Consider the following 26,899-nt stretch of genomic DNA (forward strand, 5'->3'; position numbering starts at 1 on the left):
TTGAATAATAAATTTAAATAATAATATATATTATGAATAATTTTGACATAAAAATAATAAATTTACAATAATATATAATTTTAAAAATATTATATATTTATTATTAAATATTATGTATTTATTATCACATAGAATAATAAAGTTAAAATTAGCATGTTTTGGTAATATTATGATCTTTTAAAAAAAATTAAATATTTATTAATAAATATTATGTATTAATACGCAAAGCTTTCCACATTATATTATCATGTATATTATAATATCAATTTAAAATAATAAATTTGAATAATAATATCTATTTTAAATAATTTGTAAATAAAAATAATATCTACTTTAAATAGTAAATCTTTTTAAATTACAATCATAGATACACATTCTTTATATATATATATATATATATATATATATATATAAAACAATAAAATCTTTTTGAAAGATATTTTTCAATAATAAAGAATAAACAAAAAAAAAATTTATTCTATATATAAAAACACTTCGCAGCAGATCATTAGCAAATTATATTTACATTATAATTCTAATTGTGTTACATATATGCTTGAGTGTTTGATATGGGTAAGCGAGAATCATCCGGATCACCTCAACGTAACGAGAACAAGAGAGACACAAGAGATGTTAGCATTAATGCTATTGATAACCAACTCTTACATTATTCGTACTTGAACCATATACCTCACATACCCCAATTTTTGTATTCTATGTACCCCGGTTTTTATACTGCTGCAGTATATTCTAACCAATATCCGACAACCATGCATCCATCACTATACAACATATTCCCACCATCATTTATTGTAGGTCCAACTGTCACAAATTTTCAGCCTCCTACTCTCTTATATCATTTTCAATTAACTAATCCAAGAGATACAGATAAAATTCTTAAACTGCTAAAGTCTCCACAACATCATCAGTCTGACTCTGGTACAAATAAAAGGCATCAAAATAGACAAGTGTACGCGATAAGAAGATATCTACGGCCAAGAGAAGAATTGTCTGGAATTCACATTTGTCTGAAAATAAGGTTGGTGTGAATGCTGCCTCCATTAAAGACAACTTTTCAAAAAATAAAAAAACTCCACCAGGGACCTCACACAAATCTCTAACTGAGGAGCAAAAGGCACTCTTAAAAAAGAGTACACCAAGTGGATATTCTATTAGCATGCCTACCCAACCTAGAAAAAAATCGAGCACAATAAACGGAGAATTGAATGGCCATCTGTAAGTTCTCATATCACAAGCATTCGCATGAATCCTCTACGATTACATAACTTAATGATCTTACCAATTTTTTTTTTCAGTGGATCCCGATTTTATTTAAGCCTACTGCATACATGGATTTGGATGACTTAGATATTAAAATGGCAACCTATGTGTTTGCACCAAATAAAAGAAGGTTAAATATCTCATTATCTATCTAATAAAAATTTAAAAAATAGTTCAATATTAATGTGATTCGTATATGTAGTGATGAGGTATTGGCGACAACAAACAAATTTAGCAGAACTCGTACCAATTTCAAGTCATTAATTCCCAAAGAGTGGGTACATGGGATGTAAGTGCATAATTAAACTGCTATCTCTAGCATACTTTAATTCCTAATATATTTATTATTTACGACATAGGTGTTGGATTTGGTGGCTACTATGCTAACCATGCAGGAGAAAGAAATAGGATGTCAAACACACTGGTATTTGCCAGCTGTGTTTTCGGTACGCAATATCTTTTTCAGGGTTGTTACCGTTTTTATTTATTTTATCTTATTACTTAATTGGTGTCACTAACTTAGCCCCTAACTATTAAATTCAGCAATTCATACCGTAATGTGATACCAAAATTGAAGTTCTGTTGAAATATTATCAAAAAGAATTTATGGAAAAAGTTGATGAAGGTCTAAAAAAGGTATATGATTTATTGTATTTTTAATTTTTTTTAAATATTTAATGGCATTTCTTTATGAACTGATCTATACCTTCTATTTTTTTTTTTTAAAAATTGTATCTAGTAATATTCTAATACGTGAAAGTTGGTACTAGATCTTTTTACCTGTCAACGAGAACAACACACATTGGTATCTGGTTGTTTTTGATTTATGCAATCATCAAACAATTCTGCTAGACTCCCTACCGATTGCTACAGATAAAGAGCAAAAGAGATTGAGTATAGTAAAACTGGTAAATTAACTTTTTCCATTTTCACTTTTATGACATTTTTTTAGGTTTCAAATATCGTCCTTTATTTAATTTTTTTCTATATAAATAGGCAAAATATCTGGAAGATATGCTTAAGTATGACTCGTTCTATAAATACAATACTCCGTTCAGGCCAAGGATACTTGATTTTGCATTTGTGGATATGCTAGAAATAGGAGAACAAGCTCCTGGCTCGTAAGGAATATCTGTATTTGTGTTTTCCTCTTTCAAATTTTTATCTGCATAAGCTAACCGCGTCTTATTTAACACAGTAATGATTGTGGGGTATGGGTGGCAACCTAGATGACAAACTATAGGAAGACGTATAGTTATACAATAAATGTAATTTTCTTTTGCTAAAAAAATAGTACTTCAATTGCTAATGTGTATGGTTTTGTTGGTAAACTAAAATATTTATATTTTTCAGGTTAATGATGGTACAAGGATACGACTTGCATTGGATTTGATTCTAAGGCCCCACAACTTGATGCTGCGGTAATGTCATTGAATCTGCTACCAGAAATTACAATAAATATAAACAAAAGGAGTCAAACAAAAATTAAATAATCATAATTGTCATGTAGTCATGTTTAGTTTATATTAACTACTAAGACTTGTTAGTTTCATCTCTTTTACTTAAAAAATTATTATGCACTATTTTTTATGGACTCTTGTTGAAAATTAATGTTTCTATCTTTCGTTCGATTATAGTTGAATTTAGGTGAAGCTTAATTTTCGCTCTAACATTTTGATTCCTTGAACCACTTCCGTGTTGTAAGCTTAATTGAAAATTTGATACTAAAATATATTAAGCATTTTAAAATAAAAACAACATGAGAGAATGGTTATAATCTATCTTCTGAAAATCGGTTCGGACCGGTCAGTTGAACCGGTTGAACCATGAACCGCTACAAAAAACAACTCGGACAAATGTTAAAACCCCCAATTTCAAAAACCGCAGTTGAACCGTCGAACCGATCAAGAAATGGTTGGTCGAACCGAACCGTCACCTAGCCGAATTTTTGGAATAAGGGAAAAACGCAAGGTTCTGAAAATGGTTCGAACCAACTGGTCGAACCGGTCAAATTGTGAACCGAGGGGAAAAGCGGTTCGGACCAAGATTTTGAAAACCGGTTCGAACCAGTCGGTCGAACCATGAACTGGGATAAAAAACGAATCGGTCATATATCAAAACCGAAAGATTCAGAAACCGTCGTTGGACTGTCGAACTGGTCGAGAACCGGTCAGTCGAACCGAACCGGGACCCGACCGATTTTCTAAAATTTGCTCAAAACGGTGTCGTTGGTTAGAGGAACCCTAACCAGTAACCGTGGTTCTGAAAATCGAACCGGACCGGCCGGTTCAACCAGAATAACCGAGAATCGGTCACCTAGCCGGTCCGGGTAAGGCCAGAAACCGCTTGGTAGATAGTGACCCGTTATTTCTAGGAAAGTTCACCTTAAAGGATGGTAGGTTGGATAATTTGGTGTGGGCTGATGGAGAAAGCGTTGTTGATTACAAATGTTTTGGCGATGTATTGGCTTTTGACACCACTTACAAGAAAAATGTATACAACAAGCCCTTAGTCATATTTTCAGGGACCAACCACCATGGCCAGACAACTATCTTTGGATGCGCTCTGCTCTCAGATGAAAGGTTTGAAACTTTCAAGTGGGCACTGAAAGAATTTTTGGAAATCATGTCAGGAAAACTACCCGGAGGCGTTGTGACAGACGGAGACCGTGCTATGAGAGAGGCTATCTTAGAAGTATTTTCTGGTATACCACACCACCTTTGTGCATGGCATCTCCATCGTAATGTGGTACAGAATATAAAAAATAAGCATTTTGGGACGATTTTAGTGTATTATTGTATGGACAGTTTACCGTATAAATATTTGAACAGAGATGGAACGAGATCATATCCAAATACGGACTTGCCGAGAATGAATGGGTCCAGGGCATTTATAATGACAGAATGAAGTGGGCTACCACATATTTGAGGGAGCACTTCTTTGGCCGCATAAGAACTACATCACAGTGTGAGTGAATTCATTCATTATTGAAGAACTATGTTGACAGTAAAACTAGTCTCCTTGAATTCATGCATAAATTTAGTGAAGTATTAAGGCATTACCGAAACAACCATCTTACTGCTGACTTTGAAACCTTTTATAAGTTTTCTGTTTTGACTACGTGCTTGGAAAGTTTTGAGAAACAAGCTGCTGAACTTTATACTAGAAATATTTTTAAACTTGTGAAAGATGAGATAGAAACAGCAGGTGCCTTAAATATGACTGAATGCCCAACAGTGGAGACATTGTTGAGTACAACACGAGTGAGTATTTTAATCTGTAATGGGAATTTAAAGTATCTTACAATAAAGACAAGGACCTGTTTGCGTGTGAGTGCAGGTTATTTGAGACTCGTGGATTTACCGTGCTCCCACATCTTTGGGGTCTTGAAGCATCGCAATGCAAAATGCGTCCATACATCTCTTATCCTAAAAAGATGCACAAGAGATGCAAAGAGTGATTTTATATGCTCAATTGGCGAGCAAGACACCGCTGATGATATAGTGCCCACACTTAGATGAGGTGCAATGGCATCTATTTGTTTGAAGCTTTGTGATATTTCTTCCAAAAATTCAGCCGACTATAGGGAAATCTCAGGTGAGTTACTTAAGCTAATTTCGAAGGTGCAAAATAAAGGTGATGCATAAGCGAGACTTTCCCCTACATCAGCGCTAATAGGTGATCCAGCTGTTGTGAAGTCAAAAGGGGCTCCAAGAAAGGTTCCAAAAGCCCAAAAGAGGCGAAGATGTTCGCATTGTAAGTCAAGCAGGCATTTCGTTAGGACATGTCCATTACTCGCCAAGGAGGACTCCCCCGCCAAATACTCAAATGCTGAAGATGAACCAATGGTATTAATATAATGCCTTGCTTGATTAGTTACTTTATGCTTACCTATTATTTTAGTGTCTTTCGCAAAACTATTAAATAATGCTATATTTTGAGCAATTTTTTAATTTTATTTTAGCATGTTGAAGAATGTGATGCCAATAAACAGACTCCCTCTCAGAACACAAAATTAGTAGAAAATATACCTGTGCACAATAAAAATAATTTTAAAGTAAGCACTTGTCCATGTTATACCATCTATCAAATTTATTGTCATTTCAATTCAAATTTGCAACATATTATTCTCGTAGTGCTTATATTATTTCTTATTATTCTGTTACAAAAAATTCAAGGGTTGTGGAAGCAAGAAGTCTGTATCTAAATTGACAAAGACACCGAAGATTAGAGCAAATGGCAAAAAAAGTCGACAGAAGGTAACATTTCGCATATCTAATAATTTATATTAGATAATTCAAGAAGGAAAATTAAAGTCTTAATTTGAATTTAAATTATATTAACCCAATACCATAAGTGCAACTGAGAGTTCAAGGGTGAGTGAGGCCAACACTTTGAGAAAATTCTTACTCGACTCTAGCTTGTTTGACTAGTTTCTTTATTTTTTTTTAAATTTTGTATTGTAATTATTTAAAAATTATGATTTATGTTTAGACCGAAGAAATCACTCTAACTCAAGAGACATTAAAAGATAAGACCAACACATCAGGAATAGAAGTGACCGAAGTTTCAGATGCAGCCACAACCAAGATACCAGGATTGCCACAATATCCTATGCATCATTATCCAGTGGTCCTTCCTTATCAACCTTATGGTGGAGTCCTCCCTATTCCTTTTTATCATGTTCCAAATGGCATGGCGTACTTCAACCAATATCCTTCTACTATCGGAATTACATCATATCCTCAGTTTTCTCATGTATCGTCGTATTCTAGTGGACCCAGTGATAGCAATACATGGGTTAGACTTTTGAATGATGTCATCAACAACAAAAAGCCATAGAGTTATAATCTATATATTATATTTTTAATTTATGCTTGTTAAAATTGCTGATTATATCTCCCTTTCAAGTGCTTGTGCTATCAATTCATAAAAATTAGGGCTGGTTCCACAGGATTAGATTTACAATATAGGATATTTTTTATTATTTTTGTTTTTATTATTTTCTTGTAGGCATATGAACCGTCTAGTGACATACGACATTATATTTTGTTTACGTTTGTGTTGGTATTTGTTTGCCGGATTATTTAATGTCTCAATTTGACTATGTATGAATTTATACTCTTTTGGTGATTGAAATTTAGTTCTTTTATACTCTTTTATACTCTTTTAGCCTTTGTGTTATTGAATGAAAGAGGAAGGTCCAATGCATGCCTTATGTTATCAGGAGTGGCTAAAGCTTCATCTGTAGAAATATAAATATGAAAGAGTTAAAATGTAATCCAAAGTCCTTTCCTATAGATGATTTTATGTGAATATCACAAAAACTTAAGTGTAGAATATACCTAAATCTTTTGAGGTTTCTGTCTTCTTTTTAATTGGAGAAGGTGGGTCTTCACTGTAAAATTGTAGATCAAGAACAGAAACTGGACTTTGTTGTTCTGAAGTAACTGTTATCATGGCCATAGCACTTTCCTTGCTTAGCTCCTTTGTAGCAGTCTGGTCAATGAAAGAATATTAAACCTAGTACTTTATGCTTATGGGCAACCATTGTATAATAGGAAGAAGAAATACTTACATTTTGATTCATGTGAGTCACCTGTTGAATGGAAATGATGTTGTTGCTTTCAGAATGATCAGCTTGGGTGCCCTCTATGTCACGGTGAGAATCCATGCTTCTGTTGCTGTCAACATTGGAGGAAATAACATCAACTTGATGCTTAAAGTTCCTCTTTTGACACCGGATCTTGCTGAAGCCTTCATTTCTTTGCTGCAAGGTACAAACTTTTTGCTTAGGGGTGGAACTTAGGGACAATGACTCTGATGATTGCTTGTGTTGTCTTCTTTTACTTTTGGACTCTGATGATTGGTTTGTAGGTGAACACTTTTCAAAACCAAACTTATTTTGTACTCTTGGGCTTCTAGTTTCTGCTGTATGGCTGGAGTTATTGGTGTCCTCTCCATTGATGACCTGAGGGACTTTTGAGGCTTGCATTAATTTTGAAGTTTTCTTCATGTTACTCTTATCTGCAGAATGGAAGCGTTGACTAAAAGGATTTGTTGAACTGGTTCCTTTTGCTATTTGACTTTCAATATTGTCAAGCAATCTTCCATCTTTGGGATCATTGGTAGAAAACTTGATGCGGCCTGATTTGCCATTAGTCATTTCTTTGGTAGCGACATTGGATTTCCTTGAGATTTGTGCTAGCTTCATGATGATAATTGGAAACTTTCTACCCTGGGGTGAACTTGAAATATCATCAGTGACAAATGTTGGGTTGGTCTGTTGTCTTGGGGTCTGTAGTTCCGAGCTTTCACTCAGACCTCTGTCAGAAGGGTAATTTATTTCCTGGTCTCTTGTAATATCTAGTGAATCTTTGTATCTCTGCATTGCTTCTAGAATCTGCTTAAGGGCTCTGAGGTCCTTTCCTGAATTTTTAAATTGAAGATCTGCAATCCTTTTCTCAATTTCGCCATATACAGAGTGGAAGGATTTTGAAGCTGTTGTCAAAGTCTCACTTCCCTTGGAAACTTGTAAATCAGGATCTTGGCTTGCATCAGGTTGCCTCCATGGGATTGGTTTAAGTGAAAATCGTGAATTTTCGATTAAGGCATTGTCCCTTCTAGAATTCCCCAAGCACTGGTTTCTTGTTATGGGGGAAACTAGACTTTGGTGTTGGTTATATCCATCACTCATGCAAGACATCTGCGAAGAAGTATCACAAGCTTGTGTGCAATTTGGGAGTTCTTCCAGTCCCATTAACTTTGCTACAACACTCGATGCTCTCTTAGGAGTTTCTGGTTCTTGCTGCTGCTACCTAAGGATTGTGCTCGAACTCTCATATCCTCTCTCTGCACCCTTCAGGATATTTTGAGATCTTGTTGCTTCGCTATAACTCTTGTTGGATCCTTCTCTGCTGTCCAACAAAAGCCTTGGGATTTCCTTGTGCTTTAATAATTGTTGCATTTCCTTCTCATCATAAGAGCGTCGAGGCGAATCCCATGGCCTTCCCCAAGACTTAGAAAGATTATGGAGGGGTTCATTGGTGACTAGGGGTGTTCATGGTTCAGTTTTTTCATAAACTGAACTGAAACTGCACTAAACCATTTTAAATGGTTCAGAAACTGAACCAAACTACTTTGTCAAATAAGAAATTGGTTTTAAACCAGTTTACAATACAGTGCACCAGTTTAAACCAGTTCATAAAAATAAAACTAGTTTTAATAGAAAAAACCAGTTTAAACTGGTTTATAGGTTAAAACTAGTTTTAACTTTTAACATATATAAAATTAGTTTTTACATTTTTTCTCTCTTCCTCTCTCTCTCTCTCTCTCTCTCTTCTTCTTCTCTCCCTCTCTCCCCCTCCTTTCTCTCTCTCCCCCTCTCTCTCCCTTCTCTCCCTATCTCTCCTTCCCTTCTCCCTCCCTCTCTCTCTTCTTCTCTCCCTCCCTCTCTCTCCCTCCTTTCTCTCTCTCCTTCTCTCCCTCTCTCTCTCTCTCCCCCTCCTCTCTCTATCTCCCTTCTCTCCCTCTCTCTCTCCTTCTCCTCTTTCTCTCTCTCTTCTTCTCTCCCCCTCCTTTATCTCTCTCTCTCTCTCTTCCTTCTCTCTCTCCCCTCCTCTCTCTCTCTCTCTCTCTCTCTCTCTCTCTCCCTTTTCCTTTTCTTTTTTTCTCCCTCTCTCTTCTTATCTTCCTCTCTCTTCCCCTCCTATCTCTCTCCCATGCCCCTCTTTCTCCACCTCCCCTTTCTTTCTCTCTCCCTTTTCTCCCTATATCCCTTTCTCTCACTCTCTCTTCTATCCATCTTCCTCTATATCTCTCTCTCCTTCCCTCTTTTCCTCCCCTCTCTCTCTCTCCCTCTCTCTTTCTCTTTGTCTCTCTCACTTTCTCTCCCTCTCTCTCTTCCTCTCTCTTTATTTTGAGCTCTTTCTCCCCTCCATTCTCTCCTCCTCATCTCTGTCTTTTTTCTATCTCTCCTTCTTCCCTTTTTTTTCTCTTTTCTCTCTCCCTTCTTCTCTTTCTTGTTTTGGAAAAAAGAGGGAGAGAGAGAGAAGAGGGATATAGAGTGAGAAAAGGTTGAGAGAGAAAGAGAAAATAGAGAAAGGAAGGGAAGAAAGAGGAAAAAGAGAGAGATGAGGGAGAAGAAAGAGAGAGAAGAGGAGAGAGAAATAAGGGAAGGGAGAGAGAAAGAGAAAAAAGGGAAAAAAGAGAGAGAGAGAGGAAGAGAGAAGGGAGGGAGAGGAGAGAGAGAAACAAAAGGGGAGAGAGGGAAAAGAGGGAGAGAGAGAGAGAAGGGGGAAGGGAGAGAGAGAGAGAAGGGAGAAGGGAGAAAAAGAAAAGAGAGGGAGAGAGAGGGAGAGAAAATGGAGAGAGAGAGAGGAGAGGAAAAAAGAGGAGAAGGAGAGAGAGAGAGAGGAAGAAAAAGGGGGAGCGAGAGAAAAAAAGGGGAGAGCGAGAAAAAAGAGGGAGAGAGAAAAAAGGGGAGAGCGAGGAAAAAGAGGGAGAGAGAGAGAGAGAGAGAGAGAGAGAGAGAGAGGAAAAGAGGGAGAGAGAGAGAGAGAGATTAGGGGAAGAAAGAGGAGAAGGAGAGAGAGATGAAGAAAGAGGGGAGAGAGAGGAAGAGAGAATGGAGGAGAGAGAGAGGAAGGAAGGGGGAGAGAAAGGGAGAGGAGAGAAAGGAGAGAGAGAGAATGGGAGAGAGAGAGAGACGAAGAGAGATGGGAGGGGGAGAGAGAGGAGGGAGAGGAGAGAGAGAAAGAAAGGGAAAAAGAGAGGGAGAGAGAGGAGAGGGAAAAAGAGGAGGAGAGAGAGAGAGGAAGAGAGACGGAGAGAGAGAGAGAGAGAGAGAGAGAGAGAGAGAGAGAGGAGGGGAGGGGGAGAGAGAGAAGGAGGGAGACAAAGAGGATGGAGAGAGAGAGAGAGAAAAAGAGAGAGAGAGAAGGAAGAAAGAGAAAAGAGAGAGAGAATGGGAGAAAGAGGAGAGAGAGGAAGGGGAGAGAGAGAGAGTGAAGGGAGAGAGAGAGAAAGAGTATGTAAAAACTAATTTTAGCGTTTAAATAAAACCAGTTTTAATTTGGTTTAAAACTAAACTGAACCATAAAAACTGGTTTTTAATAAACTGATTTTCATAAAAACTATGGTTTCAGTTCAGTTTCAATTCAGTTCAATGAAACCAGTTTTTTTGCACACCCCTATTGGTGACAATGCCTCTGCTATTGACAGATTTAGGCAACTGCAAAGGCCGGAGAGAGTCGATGTGTTTCAAGGTGCGGCCCTTCTTTTCCTCTTTGACTGATGTGTTTCAAGGTGCGACCCTTCTTTTCCTTTGTTGAACTCTAAGGATGACATGCTAGATGAGCAAGAGGATGATGAGTTGGAAGTTCCCAATGATTCTGTGGAGAATTGTTGATTATCTCTTGCAACCTTCACATTATTGTTAGCCTGCAATTACATTGAAATATTTAATTGTTTCTGAAATTTTTCTATGATCACTATTGAAATTTCTGGTATCTACTCACCATTGCATTTAGCATCTTATTATTCAGCTCTTTGGCTTCATTTCTTGTTTCACCTGAGAAAGGGAAGGAAATTTTAGTAGGAAGTATATATATATTAAAAAGGGTCTGAAGAAAGGTTTGCCATTCGTGATATAGTCCATAGAAAAGAAAAAGATATCCATAAATATAACTGTATACGAATTTAAGTTGAGCATAAACAGGGAGCACTTTTATTTATCACAGAAATATGGGTGTCTATTGTTCAGAAGCTTTAAAATATTTGAGAAAAATCCCAAATCTTATATTTGATATATTATTGTTATTATTTGTAGAATCATGTATCACTTGGGAATGTATAAATTCTTCTAGGCTTTATAAGAACTTCAAGTACTCAACACTTATAGGCAAACAAATCAGTGAAAACTCAGAAACAGGAGAAACTTTTTTTTTTGTTTAAAGAACACCGATAAAGGGTGTTATTCTAAAATTCAGCAATTTTCAAAAATACTTTTTCTAATATCTGAACATTCTATTTCAGGCCACAAAACAGGTTTGAACCTCCAAGAAAAACAATTTAGTTTGGAAGCCAATTGGAGATCTATTTCAGGTATATACACCTTTATTTTCGTAAAGGAAAATAATTTAGTCACATAGAAACATTATTTTTATCTAAAAAAACATTGTGTAGATCTTGTCTCTTTTGCATCAATAATATTGACCCATTGTTATACCTGTGTTAGGATCCATGTAAGTCATTTTCCTTCATCCTTATGTGATGTGATGATGAGTTTTACCTTGGTGTACAACATTTTGGCTATGATATAGTTTATTGATATTTTGGAGTGATAGTGTGATTGATTTACTCATTATCCACTTAACAGTTCTCTCAATGCAATCTGATGCACATGCTATTATCGATATTGAAACTTCACCATCAACAGAAGTGGGAAAATCCAACTTGATCAATTCAAAAGCTACATCTGAGAAACAGCCGTCTGTAAAATCAGAAATGTTTGAAGCACCATCTATCATGACATTGGTAGAACCTAGGGATGCCGCTAGTCATAAAGCACCTGCATCTGAAGACAAAAAGTGGAAGAATTCGAGTTCCACTTTGCAGGCTTGTTGGTTTACCTCTCAAACTCAGGTCATGAATAAGTCCCAAGCGAGAAACAAGAATGAAGAGATAATAGCAAAGGTCACAAACTGGAGCACCCCTAAGGAGCACACCCCTCTGAAGAGCCTCTTAGGTGAGGCTGCTCACAGCCACAGCCCAAGTTCTCCAAAATTAGAAGAAAACTTGGCAAGCAGAAAGAATGGTAAACTTCCACAAAATAATGGTTCTGGATTGACAACTGTTAACTCCATTCTAGGTCCTGATTCGCCTTCAGCTCAAGCTCTGATAAACGACGCTGCAAAAGAATGGAACTCACCGGCAAGATATCCTACAAAAATGAAGAGGGAAAAGAGGAAAGCCAAGAGCAGACCATATTGGATACAATTAGTATGTTGCTCATCAGTGGATCTTCAGAGAAAGCAAAAAACTGCCATATGATGGTTATGGTTATAGTTATAGTTATTTTCATGCTATTTGGGGTATTGTCTACTTCTAGAGTTGAGATACATCTTTTGATCATGCGTCTCATTCTATTGAACTGGGTAGCCTCCTAGAAGTTTGGTTGTATATTTGAAGCATGTTCAGTTGCCATTACTGTTTGTTATTTTAATGTATCATTATCATGGCTTTGGTGCCTTGTTATATATTGAAAATTAAGAAAACGTTGTGATCTTGTGAGCTTTACAAGTAGGGAGGATTTTAGTCCGATATGTAAGGACTCAACCTTTTATTATTGTTGTGTTTTGAACTTCTATCCAAAAGCTGTTAGACGATTTGAAGTACATAAATAAATAAATACTGTCGATAATAAGCTCGCTATTTGGTCCATAAAAATACATGTGAAGCAGAAGAAAATAAATTCATAATCATAACCTTTTTCTTCATATGTGCAACTGATATAAGAATAATCCAATGTATATACATGTAAGCAGAAGAACAACATCTCAACCTTGTGAACATTGAACCATTACGTTCTAAATCAAGAAGTTCATTAATCATTTAATTGCACGTATAACATTGTAGTTTGGAGCTTACAGTCACCATCTCCCCGCAATTTTCTTACTACCGAAAAGTAAAAAGTTTCTCCATTGCCAATCAAGAATGCATTCAATCTTATAACAGGGAAGATTATCGACATGACTGATCTCACATATAGATAAAACTGATAAACTACAGACAGATACATAAGAACAAACAATGTTATTCAACCAACTTAACACAGAATCACTTGGTTATTATTCTCATCAAACTCATTGTGCTATTTTACAAATGTCTTCATATTCCACAGCTTTGAGTACCCTGCCATCATAGGCACCTCTCTCTATCTGCACCTTTGCACAAAAATGATCCGTATCCACTTCCAAAACTTTCGCAGTTGACCCACGATATGCACCATTGACAATTTTTACACGGCCCACAACTTGTGGAATCACAGTTTCAAGCTCTTCCTGATCGACTCTCAGCACATGCTTGCTTTCAAGCATCTCAATTTTTTCAACATATTTGTCAATCACCTTTCTCACCACACCCTTTTGCTTGTAGTACCCCTTCTCTGCCAAGGCCTTGCTCATAAATTGCAGGCTATCAGATGCTTTCAAGTTTCAATAAAATTCCAAACTTTTCTACAATTGGATTTACTATTAAAGGAAAACAGTCCTATAAATCACAATCACACATAGGATTGTGAACTACACATCATCACAATTTGTTTAGATGCTTAGCATCAAAATATCAACCACATCAAAGACTCAATTATTTCTGCTCTGTGGTCATACAACATTCATTTTGTAATAGACAGTTACAACTAATCTTTGCAACCAATACTCACCGTTTCAAGATTTGTGTCCAAAATTCTAGATATCAATGATTTTGCCCTTACAGGAAACCAAGAAGGGCATGAAAAGTATGCTTTATTAATCTGCAAGAGTTAACAAGAAAACCAAGGAAATTTCATTAGCATTACTAAAAATCCGACATCTTATTTGATGAAAAACACTCTTGCTTCTGCTTGAGAAGAGAAGAGGTAGCTACAAAAACTTGTAGCCTGACACTACTGCAGTTAGCACCTATCAAATGATGGAGAAAATACTAATATAGATGAAAACTATTTGTTTCCAGCCCCCACTAATTGCTGCTCTAGCACTCCTACAATACAAAGTGAATAAACAGATCGAACCAAATTTACATCCAAACAAAATACAAAAATGATATTTGCTAAGAAGTTCATCCAGATAAAACCAGGAATTACTATGTATTATCATCCTAAATTTCTAGATAATACTAACTGATGAATGCCACTACGAGCAAAATAAATATTTAAGACAAATATTTTGACTACAGTTCAATCTAGTCAAAATTGAAAAATATATATTTAGCAAGTTTGAATTTATACCTTACTGTATAAGGTGGTTAGATCAAGCTCATTAAAGGGAAGGTATCCAGCCAATAGGACATAGAGGATAACCCCACAGGACCAAACATTAGCCACAGCACCATTGTAACCCTTGTGACTGAGTACCTAAGCTCACAAATTCAAAAAACAGAACCCAACATAAGAATAGTTAGTATCTGCACATGACTGAAACTGAAATTTAACCAAACATCAAGCACTGCTGTGTTTTACCTCGAGAGCTACATAGTTTGGAGTGCCACAAGTTGTCCAAAGGAGACTCACACCCTAAGAAAAAATTCACCAAGGTCATTGGTATCAATTCATCTACATGTACGGAAGTTATACATGAAAACTACTAGATAACAATCTCACCTATTCTGGTAATGCGCTTAAACCAAAATATGAAATTTTTATATTGCCTTGTGAATCAAGTAAAAGATTCTCTGGCTGCACAAGGTGAAAACAAAAAATTTAGAAGGAATCATGATTAGGATGAGCAAAAAATTTCCTGAACCAACTTAACACCACCAACCTTCAAATCTTTGTGATAGACTCCCTTGCTGTGGCAGTAATTTATGCCATCAATAAGCTGTTGGAAATATCTTCTAACTTCAGCCTCACTAAGACGTCCATGATGTATCTGCAAAATTATTTATATTCATCATCACCAATATCATATATGGTAATTAAGCAAATATATGGCAAAGAGGGACCCTCTTACGTACTCACAATTTTATCTAACAATTCACCACCTGTAATGAACTCCAATATGATATAAAACCGTAAGATTGACAGATTAATTAACACTTATTCAAAAATTATTCAACCCATAACAAGTTCACAAATTAACTAACAACAATTATTCAATAATTGTTATACAAAAAATACCTAGAAGCTAGAAGCCCTAGAACAGAGCAGAGCAGATCCTGAGCAAGAGGGGAACAAGGGCACGACCGAAGGGATGACAGGTGGAACAGAGATAGCGCTGGTGACGATGGAACAGAGCTGCGCGACAGAAAAAGGAGGCGAGCCCGGCGACGATGGAACCGAGCTGCGCGACAGTGCTTTCAAAGCTGAAACAGTAGCTGCACGATGGTGGAACAGAGCTGCACGATAATGACGGTGTCTTCGAAGCTCGTTTCGGCGACGGCGGCGGGAGATGAACGGAGGTGAGGGAGTGAGATCGATGACGGAGAGAGGAAGGAGGAGCTCATGGGAGGGGTGGGTTCGCGTTTAGCCGTTGTGTGGAGCTAAGGTTGCTGGGTTGGGTAATTGGTTAGGGCATCCCAGCAAAACGATGGCGTCTTGCGTGCGACGCACAGTGAGACAGATGAAAGAGATCGAGTAGCAGAGAGAGAGGATAGGAAGAGGAGAGAATAAGATGAAGAAGACTGAAATCTTCAGAGGCGTGAACGAGAACCAGATGAAGAACAATTTTGGTTTTTTATTTTTTTAATATGTTTAACACATATGAAAAACAATTTTGATTTTTTGTTTTTTAATATATTTTTATTTTGTTGTTTCAATTATTTGAAATTATAAAATTAGGATTAATTGAATTCTAAAATTTGATTAATTTAAAAGGGTATTTTTGTCTAATCAAATAAAGGAAGGATGCTTAAGTTTTTTTATAAAATTAAATAAATAAATATTTTTTATTTTTATTTAATTAAAAGGGTATTTTAGTAAAAGTGATGATATACTATATATTTAAAAAAGAAAAAATTAAATGCTGACATGAAAAATAAATTCCACATGTCTTATTATTATTTGTCTATATTTTAAACGTATCGGTACGTATAAATTTATCATTGTAATGTAGCAAACACCATAATATAATATCTCACTGCGTGCTGGTGGCAATAATTCAACTACTACTACCCAAACGCAACTCCAAATCAATTTCTTCATAATAGTTTCCACTACCACTCATGGAAGAAGAAGAGCTTGCACCAATAGTAGTTGTTGTTGGGATTATTCCAACCAAGAATCCATATTCATAGTTATTAGCGGCGGGTTGGTGATAGGAGTATCGGTTTCTCTAGTAGCAAAGAGTTCATTATGCTCTTTCTTCTCCGGAAAAAGCATGAGCGTTTTCTTAATTGGCTCATCTCCGGAGGAAGGGTATGTTGATGATGAGGATGAGTTTCTTCTTCTAAAGTTGTAAAAGTGTGTTGATCTGATGATGATGGTGGTGGTGGTAGGTGGCTAAAGAATCTATTAGCATAGCTCTGAACTTGTTGCGGTGTCTTGTTATGAAGATAGTGCCTAGCTATTTTGCTCCAACGTCCTCTTCCATACTTGCTTAGTCCCATTAGAAATAACCTATGCTCATACGACATATCCATATATATATATATATATATATATATATATATATATATATATATATATAATAATTAATGTCTTTAATTTATACCAAAATGATGAAGGTATAGCTTTAGACAATGTAAATATAATAATAATCCGTCACTATAATAATTACTTAGAAAATTTGATATAACTCGATCAATGAATTTGAATTCAATTTGTATATCCAGAAAATAAATCCAAATTTTGAAATGGAAGCTAATAAGCCAAACAACCAGCAAGTATGAACAATTTTTTTTCGAGTCAGAATCTTTGATGAGAGAAAAGTGACATGGCTTATTTATTACTTAATTAATTTTAATAGTAGTCAATACCATAACACATCTTTATGAGGATAGGCCGCAAAAATTTTGGCAAAGTTTTCGATTCACTATTATTTATTTAATAGGGTAATGTTAGAGAGACAAAAAATACAACTAGAACTTGTCTTATTTATTATTTATTAATTGTCGCAACAATTAATAAATGTTAAATAAGGCAAGTTATGGCTGTTTTTGGCTAATTTTCTTTAGTTATCAAATATTTCCGTATTTAATACGACAATTTTTGGTTGCAAATAAGTATTTAATACTACAATTAAAATAAAAACATTTAAGCAATTTATATATTTAATAATATATTTATTATATATACATAAAAAATCAATCACTAATATATTAAAAATGTACGAAACAACGCAATAGTAAAATTAAATTTCATAATAGATACTCCGACACTGTAAAATTATTTTTCATAATATAATAAGTCAATTAAATTTCAAAACAAAAATAATAGTCAATATATAAATTGATTATAATAGTTGATGTGATACGATGACACAGTAAAATTCAATAACATATACAGCTTAAAATGTGTGAAGGAAAAAAAATAAGAAAGAAAGACAAATTCATGGTCTCTAAGAGTCTAATCAGTAGTGAGGCAATCGGGATGATGATGATGATGATGATCAGCATGCATGTAGGGTTGGAATAAGAAGAAGCTGCTACTATTGTTGTTATTATTATTAGAAGCCTGATAATGATGATGAGAAGGATCAGCAGAGGGATCATAGATGATAGATATGAATTGAAGGTGGCCATACACTAGTAGTAGTAGTAGCAGCGAAGTTAAGGATTGTTGGTCCATCTGCTGAAGATCTTATTGATGGTGGAGGAGATCCTTCTCCTTCTGTAAGATCAATAATTTCAGTAAGATCAATAATTTCAAGAGTCACCATTGTGGTAGAGAGAGAAAGTAGTATGAAACTATAAAGAATAGTGTGTGTAGTAATAACTAATAAACCAGTTAGCGGTGGCCGTGCTTATATTCAGGATGAGTTACTCAAACCCCACGGTGGACTATAAAGTGCATACATCATCAAACTTTGTTAACAATGTTATTTCAACGGATTAATAGTCAAATTCGTCGCTAAAAAATTATTTATTTTTAAATTAGTTCTCAAATTTTTTAGTCATATTAGTTCTTGAAAAATAAAATATAAGTGAAATTGATCATTCTATTAGTTAGATAATAAGGTAAGTACCACATGACATGATGACATAGTAGATTAATACTATGCATCAAGATGATTGGTTAACGTGTCAGGTCAGTGAACACGTAACACGTCACATATCACTTGACATGTAAATAAGTTATTTATAGTCAAAATAGTTCTTAAAAGTCTAAACATAAAATATTTTCATCAATAAAATTTTAAAAATAATAAATTAGTCTTTATATAATTTTTTTATTTTTTCTTCAGAATATTAAATTTAAAATATTTTTTGATTGTACTACTTTTAATATTATTTTTTATATCTTAATAAAAAAAATCTCTTTTACATAAAATAATAAAAATAATTAAATTATTATAAAATTATTTTTCATTTGTATTTTAAAATTTTATATTTTTAAATTGTAATTTTTTAGAGTAAATTTTTTTATTTAAATGAGTTTATCAAATTATTGTTGATTATATATTTAAAAATTTAATATTTTAAATTTCACTAAATAATATAGTAATTATTTTAAAATTTAAATCTTTTAAATTTTTAAAATTAAAATTTTTATTATTATTTAATTTATTATGGTAGTACTCAATAATTAAAAAATTGATTTGTGGGATCCCTTGTTGAATCTTAATATTTTAATATAATTTTTTTAAATAATTACTATATTTATTTAGTGAAATCTAAAAGACTAAAATATTTAAAATAACAACTATATTTATTTAGTGAAATCCAAAATATTAAAACTTTTAGCATATAACTACTATATAACTAGTTTTAATATTTTGGATTTCACTAAATAAATATAGTAGTTATTTAAAAAAAACTATATTAAAATATTAAGAATTAACAAGTGATCCTACAAATCAGTTTTTAATTATTGAGTTTTACCATATAAATTAAACAATAATAAAATTTTATAATTTTAAAAAATTTAAAATATTTAAATTTTAAAATATTAAATTTAGCTTCATCCTATGCTGTCTTAACGTGTTGAAGACATTTGACAAGTCAAGCAGTAGGCTGACATCGTTCTTACTTTTGACGAGCATGTTGTATGCATAGAATTCCGTTAGTTTTTTCAAGTGAGGTGACAATACCTTATTCATTAGTTGCTGATATATCTTGAACAAAATGAAGGTCAATTTCAAAGTGTTTGCTTCGACTATGAAGAACTGAATTGGCAGCGAGCATGACAACACTAAAGTTGTCGCAAAAAATCGTGGGAGCAACTGATGTGGATATTCCGAATTCAGATAGAAGCTTTTGGACCCAAAGAAGCTCAGCCTCAGCATAGCAAGGCATCTAAACTCAGCCTCAGTCGAAGAGCAACTTATAGCAATTTGCTTTTAGTGCTCCAAAACACAGGATTGTTGCCAAGGAATACACAATATCCGCTTATAGAGCGACGATTCTCAATGTCACTTGCCCAATCAACATCTGCAATAACCAAAACACAAAGATTATACCACTTGGAGAAAGTCAGACCATGATAATAGGTATCTAAGAGGTAGCAAAGAATGCACTTTAATACTTTGTAGTGATGCTGCTTTGGAGAGTTCATAAATTGGCTAACTCTATCAACAGAGAAAGTAATTTTTGAATGCGTTAGGGTGGCATATTGCAAGCTCCCAACAAGAGATTGATAGAGTGTAGGGTCTTCAAAATCATTTATGGCAAATGACACAAGTTTCAGAGAAGAAAGTATTGGTGTTGGAACCGATTTTGAGTGACTCATGCCTGCACGCTTTAAGAGATCTAAACTATATTTTGACTGATATATAAAGATAACTGATGAGCGGATAATTTATACGCTTTTTGACATTGTTTTTAGTATGTTTTTAGTAGGATCTAGTTACTTTTAGGGATGTTTTCATTAGTTTTTATGTTAAATTCACATTTCTGGACTTTACTATGATTTTGTGTGTTTTTCTGTGATTTCAGGTATTTTCTGGCTGAAATTGAGGGACTTGAGCAAAAATCAGATTCAGAGGTTGAAGAAGGACTGCTGATGCTGTTGGATTCTGACCTCCCTGCACTCAAAGTGGATTTTCTGGAGCTACAGAAATCAAAATGGCGCGCTTCCAATTGCATTGGAAAGTAGACATCCAGGGCTTTCCAGCAATATATAATAGTCCATACTTTGGCCAAGAATAGATGATGTAAACTGGCGTTCAACTCCAGATCTCTGCCCAAATCTGGCGTCCAGCGCCAGAAAAGGAGCCAAAACCAGAGTTGAACGCCCAAACTGGCACAAAAACTGGCGTTCAACTCCAAGAAGGACCTCTACACGTGCAACACTCAAGCTCAGCCCAAACACACATCAAGTGGGCCCAGGAAGTGGATTTATACATCAATTACTTACTCATGTAAACCCTAGTAGCTAGTTTATTATAAATAGGACCTTTTACTATTGTATTAGGCATCTTTGGTCTCAGTTGTAATCCATTGTTCATCTTTGGATTACCTTATGATCCTTTGATCACGTTTTAGGGGGCTGGCCATCTCGGCCATGCCTGGACCTTCACTTATGTATTTTTAACGGTAGAGTTTCTACACTCCATAGATTAAGGTGTGGAGCTCTGCTGTTCCTCAAAGATTAATGCAAAGTACTTCTATTTTCTATTCAATTCATCTTATTTCGCTTCTAAGATATCCATTCGCACCCAAGAACATGATGAAGGTGATGATTATGTGTGACGCTCATCACCATTCTCCCCTATGAACACGTGCCTGACAAACACCTCCGTTCTACATGAAATAAGCTAGAATGAATATCTCTTAGATCTCCTAACCGGAATCTTCGTGGCGTAAGCTAGAATGATGGCGGCATTCAAGAGAATCCGGAAGGTCTAAACCTTGTCTGTGGTATTCCGAGTAGGATTCAATGATTGAATGACTGTGACGAGCTCCTAACTCGCGATTGTAGGGCGTTAGTGACAGACGCAAAAGGATAGTAAATCCTATTCCAGCATGATCGAGAACCGACAGATGAATAGCCGTGCCGTGACAGGGTGCGTGAGCATATTATTCACTGAGAGGATAAGATGAAGCCATTGGCAAGGGTGATGCCTCCAGACGATTAGCCGTGCCGTGACAGGGCATTGGATCATTTTCCCGAGAGATGACCGAAAGTAGCCATTGACAGTGGTGATGTATCACATAAAGCCAGCCATGGAAAGGAGTGAGACTGATTGGATGAAGATAGTAGGAAAGTAGAGGTTCAGAGGAACGAAAAGCATCTCCATTCGCTTATCTGAAATTCCTACCAATGATTTACATAAGTATCTCTATCCCTATTCTATTATTTATTATTTGAAAACTCCATGATTATTTTATATCCGCCTGACTGAGATTTGCAAGGTGACCATAGCTTGCTTCATACCAACAATCTCCGTGGGATTCGACCCTTACTCACGTAAGGTATTACTTGGATGACCCAGTGCCCTTGCTGGTTAGTTGTATCGAAGTTGTGACAAATTATGAATGTGTAATCACGATTACGCGTACCAAGTTACTCACGTGCCAGGAATAGTTTGAGCCTGGACATCACAATTTCGTGCACCAAGTTTTTGGCGCCGTTGCCGGGGATTGTTCGAGTATGGACAACTGACGGTTCATCCTGTTGCTCAGATTAGGTAATTTTCTTTTTGTTTTGTTTTCAAAAATTTTTCAAAAATTTCTCCTTTGTCTTCGAAAAAAAAAATTTAAAATAAAAATGTTTTCAAAAAATAAATTATTCTATGGCTTCAAAACTTTTAAGAATGAATTCTAGAGTTTCATGGTAACATGTTGAATCCTATCTGGCTGTAAAGCCATACCCAAACTGCTTTGGGATTGGCCTTCAACTAATCACCTCAGTGGAGTCATGCCCAATCTTTCTGGATAGGGTATGTCAGGCGTGTCATGTCTGAGTTACATGCTAAAGCTTGGCTGGCTATTAAGCCATGCCTGACCCTTTGATTGGAGCTTTAGAGCATAAGATTCCTGGAATTCATATTAAAAATTTTGGAATCCTTATTTTTCTTTTTCAAATAATTTTTGAAAAAAAAAATCCAAAAAAATTAGAAAATCATAAAAATCAAAAATATTTTTGTGTTTCTTGTTTGAGTCTTGAGTCATATAATAAGTTTGGTGTCACTTGCATATGCATCTTGCATTTTTTCGAAAATTTCATGCATTCATAGTGTTCTTCATGATCTTCAAGTTGTTCTTGGTAAGTCTTCTTGTCTGATCTTAATGATTTTTTGTTTTGTGTTGTATGGTGTTTATCATATGCATTCTTGAATTCTTAGTGCGTAAGCATTAAAGAATTCTAAGTTTGGTGTCTTGCATGTTTTCTTTGCATTAAAAATTTTTCAAAAATATGTTCTTGATGTTCATCATGACATTCATAGTGTTCTTGGTGTTCATCTTGACATTCATAGCATTCTTGCATGCATTCATTGTTTTGATCTAAAAATTTCATGCATTGCATCATTTTTCTTGTTTTTCTCTCTCATCATAAAAATTCAAAAATTAAAAAAAAAATCTTTCCCTTTTTCTCTTATCAAATTCGAAAATTGAGTTGACTTTTACAAAAATTTTTTAAAAATCAAAGTTGTTCCTTATGAGTCAAATCAAATTTTCAATTTGAAAATCTTATCTTTTTCAAAATCTTTTTCAAAAATCAAATCTTTTTCAAAATTCTTAGTTATTTTCGAAAATAAAAAAAATATTTTTCAAAAATCTTTTTCTTATTTTTATATCAAATTTTCGAAAATAACATAATCAATTAATGTTTTGATTCAAAAATTTGAAGTTTGTTACTTGCTTGTTAAGAAAGATTCAAACTTTAAGTTCTAGAATCATATCTTGTGATTTCTTATGAATCAAGTCATTAATTGTGATTTTAAAAATCAAATCTTTTTCAAAACTAATTTCAATCATATCTTTTCAAAAATATCTTCTTATCTTATCTTTTTCAAAAATATCTTTTCAAAATATCTTTTCTAACTTCCTAACTTCTTATTTTTTCAAAATTTGTTTCAACTAACTAACTAACTTTTTGTTTGTTTCTTAACTTTTTTCAAAACTACCTAACTAACTCTCTCTCTCTAATTTTCGAAAATATCTTCCCTCTTTTTCAAAAATTTCTTTTTAATTAACTAATTATTTTTATTTTTAATTTTAAAAAAAAAATTTCGAAAAAATACTAACAATTTTCAAAAACCATTTTCGAAAATCACTAACTCTTTTTCAAAATAATTTTTGAAAATTATCCCTCCCCCATCTTATTCTATTTATTCATTCATATCCTAACATCTCATCTCACATCTCTGCCATCCTCACAGTTGTGTTTTTTCTATTATATTACATTCTTTGTCTCCCCCTCTTCTTCTACTCACACAGGGATCCCTATACTGTGGTATAAAGGATCTCTATTATTATTATTATTTTTCTGTGCCCTCTTCTTTGTCATATGAGTAGGAGCAAGGATAAGAACATTCTTGTGGAAGCAGATCCAGAACCTGAAAGGACTCTGAAGAGAAAATTAAGAGAAGCTAAAATACAACAATCCAGAGATAACCTTTCAGAAATTTTCGAACAGGAAAAGGAGATGGCAGCCGAAAATAATAATAATGTAAGGAAGATGCTTGGTGACTTTACTGCACCTAATTCCAATTTACATGGAAGAAGCATCTCCATTCCTGCCATTGGAGCAAACAATTTTGAGCTGAAACCTCAATTAGTTTCTCTGATGCAGCAGAACTGCAAGTTTCATGGACTTCCATCTGAAGATCCTTTTCAGTTCTTAACTGAATTCTTGCAGATATGTGATACTGTTAAGACTAATGGAGTAGATCCTGAAGTCTACAGGCTCATGCTTTTCCCTTTTGCTGTAAGAGACAGAGCTAGATTATGGTTGGATTCTCAACCCAAAGACAGCCTGAACTCTTGGGATAAGCTAGTCACGGCTTTCTTAGCCAAGTACTTTCCTCCTCAAAAGCTGAGCAAGCTTAGAGCTGATGTTCAAACCTTCAGACAGAAAGAAGGTGAATCCCTCTATGAAGCTTGGGAAAGATACAAACAGTTGACCAAAAAGTGTCCTTCTGACATGCTTTCAGAATGGACCATCCTGGATATATTTTATGATGGTTTATCTGAGCTATCAAAGATGTCACTGGACACTTCTGCAGGTGGATCCATTCACCTAAAGAAAACGCCTGCAGAAGCTCAAGAACTCATTGACATGGTTGCTAATAACCAGTTCATGTACACTTCTGAAAGGAATCCTGTGAGTAATGGGACGCCTATGAAGAAGGGAGTTCTTGAAGTTGATACTCTGAATGTCATATTGGCTCAGAATAAAATATTGACTCAGTAAGTCAATATGATCTCTCAGAGTCTGCATGGAATGCAAGCTGCATCCAACAGTACTCAAGAGGCTTCTTATGCAGAAGAAGCTTATGATCCTGAGAACCCTGCAATAGCAGAGGTGAATTACTTAGGTGAACCTTATGGAAACACCTATAACTCATCATGGAGAAATCATCCAAATTTCTCATGGAAGGATCAAAAGCCTCAACAAGGCTTTAATAATGGTGGAAGAAACAGGTTTAACAATAATAAACCTTTTCCATCATCCACTCAGCAACAGACAGAGAACTCTGAACAAAATGCTTCTAATTTAGTAAATCTAGTCTCTGATCTATCCAAGGCCACTGTGAGTTTCATGAATGAAACGAGGTCTTCCATTAGAAATCTGGAAGCACAAGTGGGCCAGCTGAGTAAAAGGATCACTGAAATCCCTCCTAGTACTCTCCCAAGCAATACAGAAGAGAACCCAAAAGGAGAGTGCAAGGCCATTGACATAAGCACCATGGCCGAACCTGTGAGGAGAGGAGAGGACGTGAATCCCAAGGAGGAAGACCTCCTGGGACGTCCAGTGATCAATAAGGAGCTTCCCTCTGAGGAACCAAAGGACTCTGAGGCTCATCTAGAGACCATAGAGATTCCATTGAACCTCCTTATGCCCTTCATGAGCTCTGATGAGTATTCCTCTTCTGAAGAGAATGAGGATGTTACTGAAGAGAAAACTGCCAAGTTTCTTGGTGCAATCATGAAGCTGAATGCCAAATTATTTGGCATTGATACTTGGGAAGTTGAACCTCCCTTGTTCATCAATGAACTAAGTGATCTGGATCAACTGACATTGCCTCAGAAGAGACAGGATCCTGGAAAGTTCATAATACCCTGTACCATAGGCACCATGATCTTTAAGGCTCTGTGTGACCTTGGTTCAGGAATAAACCTCATGCCCCTCTCTGTAATAGAGAAACTGGGAATCTATGGGGTGCAAGCTGCTAGAATCTCATTAGAGATGGCAGATAATTCAAGAAAATAGGCTTATGGACAAGTAGAGGACGTGTTAGTAAAGGTTGAAGGCCTTTACATCCCTGCTGATTTCATAGTGCTGGATACTGGAAAGGAAGAGGATGAATCCATCATCCTAGGAAGACCTTTCCTGGCCACAGCAAGAGCTGTGATTGATGTTGACAGAGGGGAAATAGTCCTTCAATGGAATGAGGACTCCCTTGTGTTTAAAACTCAAGGATCTCCCTCTGCAACCATGGAGAGGAAGCATGAAAAGCTTCTCCCAAAGCAGAGTCAACCAGAGCCCCCACAGTCAAACTCTAAGTTTGGTGTTGGGAGGCCACAACCAAACTCTAAGTTTGGTGTTAAACTCCCATATCCAAACTCTAAGTTTGGTGTTGGAGAGTTTCAACAATGCTCTGAACATCTGTGAGGCTCCATGAGAGCCCACTGTCAAGCTATTGACATTAAAGAAGCGCTTGTTGGGAGGCAACCCAATTTTTATTTATCTAACTATATTTTTCTTAGTTATATGTCTTTATAGGTTCATGATCATGTGGAGTCACAAAACAAACAAAAAAATCAAAAACGGAATTAAAAACAGCAGAAGAAAAATCACACCCTGGAGGAGCATCTGTCTGGCGTTCAAACGCCAAAACAGAGCATGGTTCTGGCGCTGAACGCCTAGAATGGGCAGCATCCTGGCGCTGAACGCCCAGAACAAGCATGGTTCTGGCGTTCAACGCCAGAAATGGCAGCAAATGGGTGTTGAACGCCCAAAATGGGCACCAACCTGGCGCTGAACGCCCAGAGTTGTGTGCAAGGGCATTTTGCATGCCTAAATTGGTGCAGGGATGTAAATGCCTTGACACCTCAGGATCTGTGGACACCACAGGATCACCTCAAGATCTGTGGACACCACAGGATCATCTCAGGATCTGTGAATCCCTCACCCACCTCACCCTCTCTCTCTCCATTCATGACCATCCCTTCTGTTCTCCATTCACCACTCACATCCATACACAGATCCCTCCATCTCCTCCATATCTTCTTATTCTTCTATTCTTTCTTCTTTTGCTCGAGGGCGAGCAACATTCTAAGTTTGGTGTGGTAAAAGCATAGCTTTTTTGTTTTTTCCATAACCATTGATGGCACCTAAGACCAGAGAAACCTCTAGAAAGAGGAAAGGGAAGACAAAAGCTTCCATCAAGGGTCTATAGCTCAGTGGTAGAATATTTGACTGCAAATCAAGAGATCCCTGAGATACCTCAGGGGATACATTTTCTTCCACACAATTATTGGAAGCAACTAAGGGTGGAACATCAAGAGCACTCCATCATCCTTCATGAAATCAGAGAAGATCTAAAAGCAATGAAGGAGGAGCAACAAAGGCAAGGAA

General features: G+C 35.6%; 3 protein-coding genes, 1 long non-coding RNA gene and 1 other non-coding gene across 10 annotated transcripts; 2 read left to right on the forward strand and 3 right to left on the reverse strand.

Annotated features, from left to right (window-relative positions):
* Positions 1–988: 988 nt before the first annotated feature.
* On the forward strand, positions 989–2,809 carry LOC112747147 (uncharacterized). Of its 4 annotated transcripts, none has more exons than XM_072218411.1 (9): positions 989–1,236; positions 1,317–1,411; positions 1,484–1,570; positions 1,641–1,727; positions 1,825–1,917; positions 2,052–2,189; positions 2,278–2,402; positions 2,480–2,549; positions 2,635–2,809. In XM_072218411.1, the coding sequence occupies exons 5-8, from the start codon at positions 1,888–1,890 to the stop codon at positions 2,508–2,510; spliced, it is 324 nt and encodes a 107-aa protein (XP_072074512.1). In that variant the 5' UTR covers positions 989–1,236; positions 1,317–1,411; positions 1,484–1,570; positions 1,641–1,727; positions 1,825–1,887; the 3' UTR covers positions 2,511–2,549; positions 2,635–2,809. The 4 variants fall into 4 exon arrangements, with proteins under 4 accessions (XP_072074512.1, XP_072074514.1, XP_072074513.1 ...); XM_072218413.1 differs by having other exon boundaries at positions 1,484–1,555; XM_072218412.1 differs by having other exon boundaries at positions 1,484–1,727.
* A 3,631-nt stretch (positions 2,810–6,440) lies between these two features.
* LOC112748865 (protein LONGIFOLIA 2-like) lies at positions 6,441–8,041 on the reverse strand. Its single transcript, XM_072218036.1, has 3 exons — positions 6,881–8,041; positions 6,627–6,780; positions 6,441–6,526 (listed from the first exon to the last, which is right to left on the reverse strand). The coding sequence occupies exons 1-3, from the start codon at positions 8,039–8,041 to the stop codon at positions 6,441–6,443; spliced, it is 1,401 nt and encodes a 466-aa protein (XP_072074137.1).
* Positions 8,042–10,440: 2,399 nt separating this feature from the next.
* Positions 10,441–12,568, forward strand: LOC114925303 (uncharacterized). 2 transcript variants are annotated; one of them, XM_029292823.2, is made up of 3 exons: positions 10,441–10,587; positions 11,317–11,385; positions 11,660–12,568. In XM_029292823.2, exons 1-3 carry the CDS (start codon positions 10,485–10,487, stop codon positions 12,331–12,333), a joined length of 846 nt encoding a protein of 281 aa, XP_029148656.1. In that variant the 5' UTR covers positions 10,441–10,484; the 3' UTR covers positions 12,334–12,568. The 2 variants fall into 2 exon arrangements, with proteins under 2 accessions (XP_029148656.1, XP_072074516.1); XM_072218415.1 differs by having other exon boundaries at positions 10,521–10,716.
* Positions 12,569–12,837: 269 nt separating this feature from the next.
* LOC112750638 (uncharacterized) lies at positions 12,838–15,721 on the reverse strand. 2 transcript variants are annotated; one of them, XR_003175947.2, is made up of 7 exons: positions 15,176–15,721; positions 14,820–14,927; positions 14,660–14,734; positions 14,519–14,572; positions 14,288–14,413; positions 13,724–13,813; positions 12,838–13,457 (listed from the first exon to the last, which is right to left on the reverse strand). It is a non-coding gene; the product is annotated as an uncharacterized lncRNA (long non-coding RNA). The 2 variants fall into 2 exon arrangements; XR_003175946.2 differs by lacking the exon at positions 12,838–13,457 and having other exon boundaries at positions 13,514–13,813.
* An 8,418-nt stretch (positions 15,722–24,139) lies between these two features.
* LOC112752544 (small nucleolar RNA R71) lies at positions 24,140–24,247 on the reverse strand. The gene has a single exon (XR_003176976.1). It is a non-coding gene; the product is annotated as a small nucleolar RNA R71 (small nucleolar RNA).
* Positions 24,248–26,899: the final 2,652 nt, after the last annotated feature.

The sequence above is a fragment of the Arachis hypogaea genome, chromosome 15 (genome assembly GCF_003086295.3).
Source record: "Arachis hypogaea cultivar Tifrunner chromosome 15, arahy.Tifrunner.gnm2.J5K5, whole genome shotgun sequence".
Taxonomy (NCBI): Eukaryota; Viridiplantae; Streptophyta; class Magnoliopsida; order Fabales; family Fabaceae; genus Arachis; species Arachis hypogaea.